Source organism: Phascolarctos cinereus, unplaced genomic scaffold (genome assembly GCF_003287225.1).
Source record: "Phascolarctos cinereus isolate Bilbo 61053 unplaced genomic scaffold, phaCin_HiC Scaffold_9;HRSCAF=440, whole genome shotgun sequence".
Lineage (NCBI taxonomy): Eukaryota > Metazoa > Chordata > Mammalia > Diprotodontia > Phascolarctidae > Phascolarctos > Phascolarctos cinereus.
In genome coordinates this window covers 154,423,706-154,436,521 of record NW_027556402.1, presented here as the reverse complement: position 1 = coordinate 154,436,521, position 12,816 = coordinate 154,423,706, and the positions used below count along the sequence as shown (strand labels likewise).

At 39.7% G+C, this 12,816-nt stretch overlaps 1 protein-coding gene and 1 pseudogene across 1 annotated transcript in view; one reads left to right on the top strand and one right to left on the bottom strand.

Moving 5' to 3' along the window:
• The window catches only part of ATP8A1 (ATPase phospholipid transporting 8A1), a 282,797-nt gene extending 279,869 nt beyond the window's left edge, over nucleotides 1–2,928 (bottom strand). Inside the window, 1 exon segment of the mRNA XM_020990843.2 lies at nucleotides 2,431–2,928. Coding sequence (XP_020846502.1) covers nucleotides 2,431–2,479 — 49 coding nt within the window. The 5' untranslated portion in view covers nucleotides 2,480–2,928.
• Nucleotides 2,929–7,852: 4,924 nt separating this feature from the next.
• Nucleotides 7,853–9,375, top strand: LOC110213081 (AFG2-interacting ribosome maturation factor pseudogene; annotated as a pseudogene).
• Nucleotides 9,376–12,816: the final 3,441 nt, after the last annotated feature.

The following is a 12,816-nucleotide window of genomic DNA, read 5'->3' as shown; positions in this document are numbered from 1 at the left end:
TGTAATTAAATTTTACCTCCTCTAATCCTGCACACATTGCTTTTATGTTCATGGCATTTTCTGGTCTCATTCTCAGTCTTTTCTTCCATTACATAAGTTACCTAGCAGTTCATGTTACTGGAATCAATACTCCTTCAACCCTTACCACTTATCTTTCCTGTCCCATCCTAGATGCGCCTGATAGACAAAGAGCCCAAAAAGATTAATGATAAAAAGAAAGGACTTGTATACACCAAAATATTTATTAGCAGCACTTTGTCTAGCATCGAAGAACTGGGAGGGGAGGAGAGAAGTAGTACATTGATTGGAAAATAGCTAACAAAGTTTTGCTACATGAGTATAATAGAACACTACTGCATTACTCCTTTACTGCATATTACTGTAAAAATGATAAATATGAAAAGTATAGAGAAGTATGGGAAAATGTATTCGAACTGATGCAAAATGAAATGAGCAGAACCAGAAAAACAACATATAAAATGACTATATTGTAAATGCAAAAAACAACAATAACAAAATGATTAAACCTGAATATGGTAAAACTGTAATAACCAAGAGTGTCTTCAAAAAAGACATAAGACAGAGTACCTCCTCCTAGATTCTTTGGCAGAGGTACAGGATTATGGATATGGAACACTGAATGTAATGTCAGATTTTTCTTTCAATGTGTTCATTGATTTTGCTAAACTTTTCTTTTTTATTCATTGTAACAAGGGATGACTCTCTTAGAGGGAGAGGAAAAATGAATATAGAGGAAATGCAGGTCATGTAAAAATCAAAAGTTCAGTAAAATTTTATGTTATAAAAATCCTGGTTGTCTCCTTTGTAATCTGAGAAACACTTCAAAAAATGTATAGAAAGGTTGTTTATGAAACTATGGAAGGAAAACATTATTTTTTTTAAAATTGTGCTTTAGGAGGAATTTCTATAATGTTTAATCTAACTAGATTGTAAATTTAGAAATACATTTTAATAAAATGCTATTAGCAGAAGCATCTGAGTGAACATATGACTAATTAACATGGAACTAGGAATATGAGCTCCAACTCCTGACTTCTCTCATCTGTCGATCAGTTCTACTAGAGGAGACAAATTTGTAGAATCAAAAGAAACCTAGATTTAGGGTTAGAAGAGTGGTCTGAAACCTGGCTCTGATATTTACGAGTTAGCTGTGTGATAGTGGCCAAGTCACTACATACATATCCAAGTCTCGTTTTCCTCACCTGTAAAATGTGAATAACAATAATTGCACTAGCTCCCATGAGGTTTTCATGAAGATTTATCTTTAAAGTGCTATATACATGTGATATTATATATTTCTTGCTATTTATTTTGACCACTTCATCTTTTACAATCCCTTCACCATCTCCTTCACATTAAAAAATAAAACCTAATGGCTTCAAAAATGTCTCTATCTGAATTCTGCCCTGTGATACTATACACATAAAAATTTGAGTCTGTCACATCTTGAATAGAAAAATTCAGGCATACATAAAGCTAGGTTTTGCTAGAAAGACAAGGGATGTGTGTGTGTGTGTGTGTGTGTGTGTGTGTGTGTGTGTGTGTGTGTATCCTGTTGCTCAATGCTAACAAGTGTGGATGGTAAGGAACTTAAAAAGCGACAGGTAAGCAGGCCTAAGTTGCAGTTACAGAGAACAGATAAAACAAAACCTATCAACAAGGAGCAAAACTGAACAGTCTGTGGTCCTCTAATAACAAAGCCAATGGGCAGCCACTTCCTTTAGGGCGAAAAAAGGGTTGCAGAGAGTCGGGGCCGCAAAGGAGCGGCTCCCCTAGAGCTGCAGAAAGGTTGCTGGGGGCTAAGGGGTCTGCGGCCTCCAAATTCTCTAGTTCGGGGAGAGGGACGCTGACGGAGAACTGTGCATGTGTGTGGCTTTCAGCCTAGGAAAGGAAGGGGGGGCAACACGGGTAGGATGATCAGGCTGCGGAGATAGTGTTAGGGCTGTCGCCTTGGATAACCATAAGGGGATTGGGTTCGTGGCAAAAGGCAAACCACGAAAGAAAAAAACGAGATGGGGAGAGAAGAAGGCGCGGTCGATTCCTCTGGCCCAGAGGAGGGATAGACGAGAAGAGGTGATGGGTAGAGGGAACAGTATTGGGGGAGATAGGAGGTGGGAGGGAGGAGAGGAGATAATGAGTGGGATAGGAGAGGTGAAGAAAGTGGGGAGAAAGGAAGAAGGGGATTTTTACAAAGGGCATCTGCATCCCTCCTCCCCAGCATCCATTCCCTACACATCCCCTCCCCCCCGCCCACATCCCCTTCTCCCCACCCCCGCCCCGTCCCCAGCTAGTTCCACAGCTGCCACCAAGGCTGCTGCAAGCTCTGAGACGCATCTGCAGCCAATATAGCCTCCTCTTCCCCACCAGCCCTAGGAACCCGGCCGTCCCCACGCTGCGGCTGCCACTCACCCTCGGCCCGGGAGCGGATTTCGGATACTGTTCTCCGCATGGTCGACATCGCTGTTACGCCTGCTGCTGCAGGTGGGTCCCACTGCCCAGGAACTGCTCCTCCTTTTCTTCCCCCTCTGCTGGGACTGTGCACCTGTCACTGCCCAGAGGCCGCCGCCTCCGCTCTAAAGGATTCTCCACCTCCTAGCCTGGGATCTTGGGGCGCCAAGCGAGCTCCTTCGCAAGCACGCAGACCATTCCCCGCTTCCCCGGGCTCGGAGGGGCCCCCAGTGAGGCCACACCGTCTAGGCTGATCCTGCTACTGTTTCTGCCGCGGCTGGGGGAAGGTGGCGGTGCCTCTGCTAGCGAGCAGGAGCTGGCACTGCAGGCGCCGCGGCGCGAGCTCGCTTGGGAGCTCCAGCGGCAGGCAAGCCCCAGCTCCTCCACACTCGCGCTAAGGCTGCAGCAGCCCGAAAGGAAAGGGAGGGGACGAGGGGAAACACCAGACCCAACCACGCTACAGCCGGCTGTCTGCTCCAGCCGCCTTGAGAGCCGCCCACCTCTCTGCGGACTGTACCATACTTCACGAAAAGGGGGAGGGCGAAGCGTCCAATGCGCTCCGGGGACACACTTCGCGTGCTTTTGTGCCGTCCATTCTTCTCTATTCCTCCACCCACCTTGTCTGCTCACCCCAATTCAATTAACCCATTACACAATGGGGGGATCAACCTCTCCACTCTTCATTTTAGACCCCTGTAGGTTCTTTCCTGACCCCTCCTTTTGCTTGCAGAGTCGATGGAACTGACCTACTCGGGTCCCGGGCTAGTGGTGGGCTTCTGGGTTCTGGGGGGGAAGGCTGTTTGGGGGCGGTGGGTGAGAAAGAGGAGCTGGGGGAGAAGTGGTGAAGGGGCATCTAGACGTGAAAGGACTGCGAGAGCGTGAAGAAGAAAAGAGGGTGCGCAGAATAATTTCTGCAGCAGAAGCACCCATTGTGCTGAAGGGGAAATAACCCCTTTCCCCCAGCTGCACACTGGGGAATCTCCGCGTTGGCAGCTGCACCCACTGCTAGGTCTCCTTGTCCTAGATTAGAGCAACAGGTTCCAAGAGAAGCAGGTTGGGAAACCCCGCTTCTTGAGGGTTTAACATGGGAGGGTTTTACCGCAGGCTTGTGGAGCCCAGCGTGATGCTTCCCTTTTTGCCTGTTCTTGTCAGCTTGGGAAAACTCCAGAGTCAAAATTAAAAACTGAAAATGGCAGAGAATTTTTTCCTGTCAGGCCTGGGATGGAAAAGGAGCAGACCATTTAGTCCGTGGGTATTAACCGTACACTTCAATCTCAGCATTTAAAAAGAAGAGTGATTTTACTTCCCTTAACGCGTGTATATATATGTGTGTGTGTATACATACATACATACATACATATATATATATATATATATGTGTATATATATATATATATGTTCCATTTTGGCTAAGATGTCACAGCGCCATTAGAACGTACTAACAGACACCCTCTTTTATTTTGAATACCCAGCTGAAAGGGAAAACACCCTTTTGTTTTCAAGTTAGGTGCTAAGATTCCATTGGAAGTGAGGAAAAACTGAGTTGTTAAAATATTAATTAAGGAATAAATTTTAAAAAACCATTGCTTTCTTAACTTGTCTTTGCCTCCCTCCAGTATTTCATGAAAGACTAATTCAAATTCAGATCTTTTTTCTTGGAGCTCCTATCTTAACTGAGGTTGTTTTGGATAGATCCCTGGGAAATCTGATTACATCCAGGCCTCAGGCCAGAGAAGCTGCTAGTAGCAGGCTGGCTCCAAGAGTGAGTGCTCTTCCCTTGGATTTCTTTCTGCATGCTGCATTTCCTAATCTTGTTTTGGACATACTTTAATATTCAGCCAGGAAGTCAACAAATATTTATTAAGTCCCTACTGTGTACCTGGTGCTGTTCCAGGTGCTGGTGTTACTAAGAACACACAAAGCTCATTCTTTGTATTAAAAAAGCTCAGTCTTTAAGACACTGAGAAATTTTAACACCCCCAACCCCAGGATAAATACTGCTTTAAAGAATATACTACCACTACCTGCCACTATTATTTTGTCTTGGCCTGTTAGGAAGAAGAATAGAGTTTCATGGGAACAGATAGTTCAGATGCTGAAACTAAAAACAATTAAAGGTAAGCAGAGCAGAAAGATAGAAACAATAAAATAGATAAATAATAAATAAATATTCTAGTAATGATATATTAAATTACTGGTAATGGAAAGAAATGGAAAGAAGAGGGAAGAGGTAGGAAAGACAACGATCTTTTTGTACTGTTTTGATAACAGCTAATACCACTTGGGCAGCTAGATGGCTTGGGCAGATAAAGTGCCTGTCCTGAAGTCAGGAAGACTTTTCTTCCTGAGTTTAAAATTGGCCTCAGACATCAGTTGTGTGACCCTGGGCAAAGTTACTTAACTCTATTTGCTCTGTTTCCTTATCTGTAAGGTTAGCTGGAGAAGAAAATGGCCAGCTATTCCAGTATCTTTGCTAAGAAAACCCCAAATGGGGTCATGAACATTTGGACACCCCTGAACAACAAAAACAAACAATACCACCTTTCATTCATGGAAGACTAGGTGCTTTATTGAAAATGAGATTAGGTGATTTACTGAAATCAAGATAGACCAATTAAATCAAATGTGATCTCCTTTACTAAGAAACCTCATAAATCACAATGCACAGCTATCAGTTATCTTTACTTTCATCTAATCAGTCTTTTGGGAATTCAGTTCCATTTGACAAATATTTATTAAGCACATGTTAGATGCAGAATTTTGTCCTGATGTTGTGGAAAGAACCAATAATATATTTCCCTTCCTCATAGAATGTATAATCTGCTAAAAAGAATATGACACTATTGTTCTTGAGAACAAACTAGAAAGAAAGGGTGGCTCATACATATATACAATATACATATATACTATGTACATGTATACCTACACATGTACAAATATGCAATGTATACATGTATGTAAATGTATATAATATACATAGATATATGCATATGTGTATATACCTATACATGTAAATAATCATGTGCATATAGAGATACATAGATATATATGCATATATATGTATATAAATACATATATATATATACAGGTTTATATATATGTTATATATATATATAGTATACACAGATATGTCTGTATATATTGACACTTGTGGTTGTTACATATACATTCACTCTTGTATACATATACATATATGTATCATATCACATGATGCAGTATTGTGCTTTTTTGACATGTGTGTACACATATATACATGTTACATATATGGGTGTTTAGGTATATATACACATATGTAACAAAATAAATTATAAAATTATATAAATGTAGATTGTAGAAAAGTTTGTAATTATCTTAGATTACCTTAAGAGCCAAAGAAATTGAGAATAATGTATTGTTTTTAGTTCATAATATTCAGCTGTTATATATTATCTCTTTGAACTCCAAATTTATGATTGTGTTGGGTAAAAATAAACTTTAAATATGCTGGGTATCTTGACTGCACGGAGACTTTTGGGACATACTTATGGCTGTTGTCTTTCATTCTTGAAAAGAAGCAAAATGACATCACTATATTGGGGTCAAAGTACAGTATGTCTGGCCATGGCTGATCAGACCAATGTGAGTCCAGAAGGCTCTATCACAGGTCAGGTACAAATAAGTCCATATGAACATTTAGAGTGGAAATGTCTCTAAATTTGCATGTTTCATGTGTCTTTAGAGCTGCTGCAATTCTGTTTTGCTCATAGAGCACATCACCCTCTTTGATTAGGCATGCCATGTTTGGCCGTCCTGTACCTCCCATGTCTCACAATTGAACACACACACACACACACACACACACACACACACACATACACACACACAGAGTTGCATCACCCAGTTGGGATTGATTATTGGTTTATACCTGATCGCTTCTAAAAGAATTGAGAATGGTATATTTTACATTTAGGTCAACAGAAGGAAAAGAATAACTCACATTTACATAATATTTTATGCTTTATAAAGCACTTGCCTCACACCAATCTTACTTAGTAATAAGGGAAAATGTTTTCCAGACAAGAAAGAAAGGACAAGCTTTGAAGAGTTAAACTGATTTGTCTGCAGCCACACAGCTTGTAAGTTTCAGAATTGGAACTCTAACTCAAGTCTTTGGATTCCCAGGTCAGTACCCTTTCCACTCAATACACCATGCTTTCTCTCCATGTCTGAAGTCACTGAAACATTCCTCCTCAATCCATACCCTATTTTAACCTTAGTGTTGAAATGCACAAAATAGATATGGTATTTTGTCCCCCTTTGCTGGTACACACCTTTGTTGGTATGTATAATTGCTTATATTAGCATGGTGTGTATGTGTGTGTGTGGTGGGGGAGATGGGAGTAGGAACTACATTTTTACTGGCATACCATGTCTAGCTTTAATTGGTTCCACCAAAAAACCTACAATGTCACAACCACACAAAATTATGATTCAGGGGTGAGTTAATTCCATAGAAACAATGGAGAAAACATAATAAATTCCCAGGGAGGAATAATTTAGATGATTAAAGCTTAAATTAAATCATTACCTAATAATATATCATCTTTATAATAGAATATTTGTTAATTCTACCCCCCATAACATTTTCCCTCCCTCTGCTCCAGAAACTTCAAATTTCTCACCAGTCTGGGGAGTGGGAGGAGAGCAAATGGTGAATAGGTAATCAATCTATAAAACTTGTCCATTGAGGGGAGGGCAAGGTCAAGGATTGCATGTTGTCTTGGTACTCTGAAGCTTTGTCCCTTCCACATAATTTTTTTTCTTTTCCCCAGTTGATTGGAGAACTAACCCATTTTCTCTATGATTTCACTTTCTCTAGAACATGGTAATTAACTTGGGGTCCATGAATTTTAAAAAATATATTTTTTGCTAACTTATTTCAATATAATTGGTTTCCTTTATAATATTATGAAACAGTTATGTAGCACAGTGAATAGAGCAAGTAAGACCTGAGATCAAATAGGATCACAAAGAGTTCCTAGCTGTGTGAACCTAGATAAGTCATTTAACTTCGGCCTGCTTAAGTTTGAGCAACTATAAAATGAAGATAATAATAGCACCTAACTCTCAGGATTGGATGATAGAATATTTTTAAAGGGCTTTGCAAACCATAAAGCACTATATAAATGTTAGTTTTGGTAATTGTTGTTATTATTAAGTTATTAATATAATTATCTATTATACATTATTTATAATATATTACAAATAATTAAAGTATTAATTATAAATTATTAATACATTAAAATTATTATTTTAAAATGGCTCCCTCCTCAAGTCTTTGTGAGGTTATATTATATCAACAGACATTTGCCTGATTGACTTCTATTGGTCTCTAAGAAAAGAGATGTTTGAGATATCTATCAGCAGGTAAGTCAATCTGCTTTGGGGAACTCAAAATACAAGCTCTGGGTAGACCCCAAAAAAAGATCTGAGAGGATCTAAAACAAGCTCAGAGTAGGATATAAGCATTTCTTACAACCATTGGACATCTCTAGAGCATCTCTGAGATCAGCCTGACCTCTGTAGTAAGCTTTTGGAGTTACCTAGTTTTCTAGCCATATAAAACTAGGTTCAAACAATATTCACAAATGATAACTAATAATCTACAACACATATACACATAAGTGTAATACAAAAATGCCAAACATCAGGGGCAGTCAGGTGGTGCAGTGGATAGAGCACCAGCCCTGGAGTCGGGGACCTGAATTCACATCTGGCCTCAGACACTTGATATGTACTAGCTGTGTGACCTTGGGCAAGTCACTTAACCCGGATTGCCTCCCCCCCAAAAAAAAAATGCCAAGCAACATGTGAGAAGAGGTCTGACTGTTGCCATAACAGGAAAAGCAGCAGCTGCTGCCAAGAGCCATCGGAAGGGCACTAGACTCTGTTACTGGGGCTGCCTCCTGCCAGTATATCTAAGTATGGCAGAGCAGAGCTTCCATTTCTGGTATCCAAAACCAGCCTTTATGACATTGCCTGAATCAGGAACCATGTAGCATTTGACAAAGGGAAAGAAAAAGTAGACCACAGTAGAACAGAGTGACAGTGGGAAGTAGCTGTTCCTGAGCTTCTTCCTTTTCAATTCAGTTAAAATAAACATTTATGACAATGAGGAGAAGGAAGTTCCAAGGAGATGATGCAGAAAGGAGCCTCAGAGGGAGGCATTGCCAGCTGTGCAGGGGCTCTGAAGAAGGGTTTCCATGTGGTGGAGCACCAGCGTAGACTCTGGAGGAACGCTCTGAGTGACTGCTCATCTCTCCTGGCCTCCCTTCTCAGCAACCTGTAGCTGCAGGTCAGTCAGAATTTGTTGTTGGAGGAGACCTCACTTTAGGCTTTTCCTGACCAGAAAGATCACCAAAGACAACAACTGCTGGCTGCTGGCAACACTGTCCTGGACCCTTTGGAAAAGAAACTGACCAGCCTCCTCCAGGTGCGAAACAGTCAGCAGCTCCATGGAACAAGTGTTTCAGCTGTAGGAGCAGAAAGTAGATGAATTAGGCCTTGATGTAGTCTTGCAGACTTCAGCTGCTAGCCCCTCATTGGCTGATATAGTTGGCAAGGTTACAGGACACTGACAGACATTATTGAAATGCATACCTGGAAAAGAAGTACTTCCTCTCCCACAACCAGTGGGGAAATTTGCCAGACATCTAAACTTTGCCACAAATCTGGGATCAAATTTCAGAGAATGACCAAGACCTAGTATATGACATCCTGAGGAATGTGTCTTTTTGTCCTGGAGACTTAAGGAAGCTATCTTTCTATCCACAGAGCAGAGACCACAGCTAAAGTCCAGCTTTATTTCTCCTGCCTCTTTAAAACAAATGTGGGCATATTCTGATGTTTGGAATGCAAATTCCTAGAACGCAGTTATCTCATAGAGTGTTGGGGCTACATGTTTCTGAGCCCAAGAAATTGTTATTTTATATTATATCTACATGTAGACCAGTCCCTGTCTCTTACCTGAGGCCCACAGGTAGTCACAGAAGGAAGTAGTCAGGGCAGTGATTGACATTGTTGGAGAAGACAAAGTAACTGCTGAAAGGGGAAACTGTAATGAAGAGAAGCAAAGAGGCACAGTCAGAACCATGTGATTTTTTGGGGGAGCACCCAAAGCATTTACCCCATTTGCTGTGTGCCTTTTTCTTTGGGAGGACAAGTTTACTTTCGTCAGAAATTTAAGGAAATGTGATGAACAAGTTTGTCTAACTAAAGAAAAATTCATATTTAAAACTACTCATGCTAGACTTCAGGGACAAATATAAAAATGACAAAAGTCAATTCTAGTGTGGTTGTGGAGAAATAAATATGCTCATACTTCACTAGCAGAATTGTAAACTAGTAAGCCCTTGTGGGACAGATTGGCAGCCTTCTCTTTAAAAAAAAAAAGGGTCCCAAACATTTATTAAGCACCTACTATGTACAAAGCACTTGGGATAGACAAAAAGGAAATAGATGCTGCTTCCCTCCCCTAGTCAGAAATTATCTTTAATAGCACCATCTGAATTATTTCCTTTCTCCCAGCTTGTATCTGTACCAGAGACTATGAGATCCTGACATAAGGGAAAGAAAGATCATTTCTGATTAGGAGAGGAGAAAGATGAGGCAAGAGAAGAAACAAGGAAGACTTGATGAAGAAGATAACATTTGGGCTGCTTCTTGAAAGCTGGAAATCGAAAGACAGAGATGGAGTTCAGAGGAAGGAGCAATACCAAGGCCTGAGGCAATCCTTGTTTAAGATCAAACTAATTTTCCTTTCCCTAAAATCAGCTTCTTTTTGAGACGTCCCCTTCATGACAAATGGTTTGATTATTTTCCTAGTCACCTGGTATCTTTGCTGAAGTAGAAAGCCGAAGCATGTAGGGTTAAATAGCAACTGGGATGCAAGGCATTGCTTCAGACTTGCATAATATGAGTCAAGGTTGTCCACTAAGGGATGAAATAATTGCCAATGAGGACAATGCTAGTCAGCGTGACCAACAAGTCTGGTCTTACATAGGGAAGTGAACAGACCATAGAGTAGTATGCCCCAAGTTTCTCTTATAGCTATGTAACGTTTCTGAATTGGCAGCTGGATTCTCTACTGGCTTTTTAAAAATGTCTTTATTGACATTTACTGTGTCTTACATTACCATAGTTATTCCAAGAAAGCCATCGCATATGATGTATAGTGCTTTTTTAGAGGAAAAAAAATGTTAGCACAATTGATTGGCACATTAACGAAGTCTAAAAACATGTGTAATGTGGATTTGTGGACTTCTTGCCTTTCCCAAAGGATAGGTTAGAAGTGCCTTATAGTCCTTCATTTCTCCTGCTTGATCTTTACAATTTTGTTACATTTACTTTTTGACTTTTTTGATGTATATTTGTTCTTTCTTTTTACATTATTGTGGTTGCTGTGCTTACTTCACTCTGCATCAGTTCACATAGATCTTTCCATGCTTCTCCATTTTAATCATACTTATCATTTCTTATAGTACGATAATATTCTATTACATTCCTGTACCATGATTTATGTAGCCATTCCCCAATTGATGGGTATCTATTTTGCTTCCAAATTCTTAGGTATTACAAAAAATGCTGCTATAAATATTTGAATTATATAAAGACTTTCTTCTTAATGATAGCTTCCTTGAGGTATAAGCCAGGCAATGGAATCTCTGGTTCAAAAGGTTTTGATATTTTAGTCACTTTATTTGCATAATCCAAAATTTTTTTCCAAAATTGTTGTGCTAATTCACAGTCATTTTACAACAATGCATAGTGTGCCTATCTTTTCACAACACCTCTAACATTAACTGTTGTCATTTTTGTCAATTTTCATGGTATGAGGCAAAACCTCAGGGTTGTTTTGATTTTCATTTCCCTTATTATTAGTGATTTGGAACACCTTTTCATGTGATTGTAGACACTTTACAATTCTTTTGAGAACTGTTTGTTTATATCCTTTGATATCCATCTATTAGCTCTGGCTATTAATCATATATATATATATGTATATGTATACATATATATATTTATTGTCAATATATCAATTGTCAATACCTTAGAAAAATGTGATACAAAGATTTTCTCCCCATTCACCCACTTCCCTTCTTATCCTAGTTGCATAAATGTTGTCTGTGCAGAAGCTTTTCAGCTTTCAAATAAACATTTATCTTTTTTATTTTTTATAATTGCCTGTCTTTTGTTTGTTAAGAATACATCTCTTACCCATAGCTGTAAGAGGTACATAATGTTTCTCTTCAAATTTTTTTACAGTATGTTCTTTAATATTAATTTAAAATTCATTTAGAATGTATTGTAGAATGTGATCTAAAGTGTTGGTCTAGGCCTAATTTCTGGCAGGCTACTTTCCAGTTTTCTCAACAGTTTTTGTCAAATAGGGACCTTTCCCCAGGCACTTTCTGTTTTCTACTTTTTCAACCACTGGGTTATTTCTTCATTGGCTTTTATAAGTATCTGGCTATGCCTTCTCTGGAACTCCAATCCCTCTCTTAAGCAAGCTTTGAGTTCAGATTTATGAGATGTCGTATGTAGAAATCTTGGACCAGATCAGGACCATAAGGATTTGGGGCAAGCTCTCCTCTTCAGACTTCTAGTATATAGCTTTCCCAGTGAACTGGGGACTGGACAGTCCTATGCCAATAACAAGAATCCTGTGCTTTTAATACTTCAATGCTTTGGGTCTATTATCTCATTAATGTGGATACCCTTCCAATGGCACAGAATACAAGTTTAGTTTTTCAGTCATGTCTGACTCTTTGTGACCCCTTTTGGAGTTTTCTTGGCAAAGATACTGAAGTGGTTTGCCATTTTCTTCTCCAGCTCGTTTTGTAGAAGAGGAAACTAAGTCAAACAAGGTTAATTTACTTGCCCAGTTTCACATAGCTAGTAAGCTGAGGCTAGATTTGAACTCATAAAGATGAGTCTTCCTGACTCCAGGCCTGGTACTCTACCCACTGCATCATGTAGCTGCCCTACAGATCACAAACATTCATGCTTTCTCATCCTGTAAAACTATTGTCCATTTCCTTCTATAAATCCTGTGTAAGAGGTTTCTACATCTCTTGGCATTTTTCTGATGCCGATGGAGGGTTCTGGCTTTTTATAAGCCTTGTTCCACTACATGACTTAGCTCATCTCCTTTTCCCAGTTGTATTCTCTGATGATATCTTTTATTCAGTGAATCTTGTGCAATTTGTTGGTAATGAGTTGCAGTCAACTCCTCCCCCATCCCCAACCAGGTGGTGGTATTTCAGGATTTGCAGCCCTATGGTATCAACTTAAGAACATGGATGATAA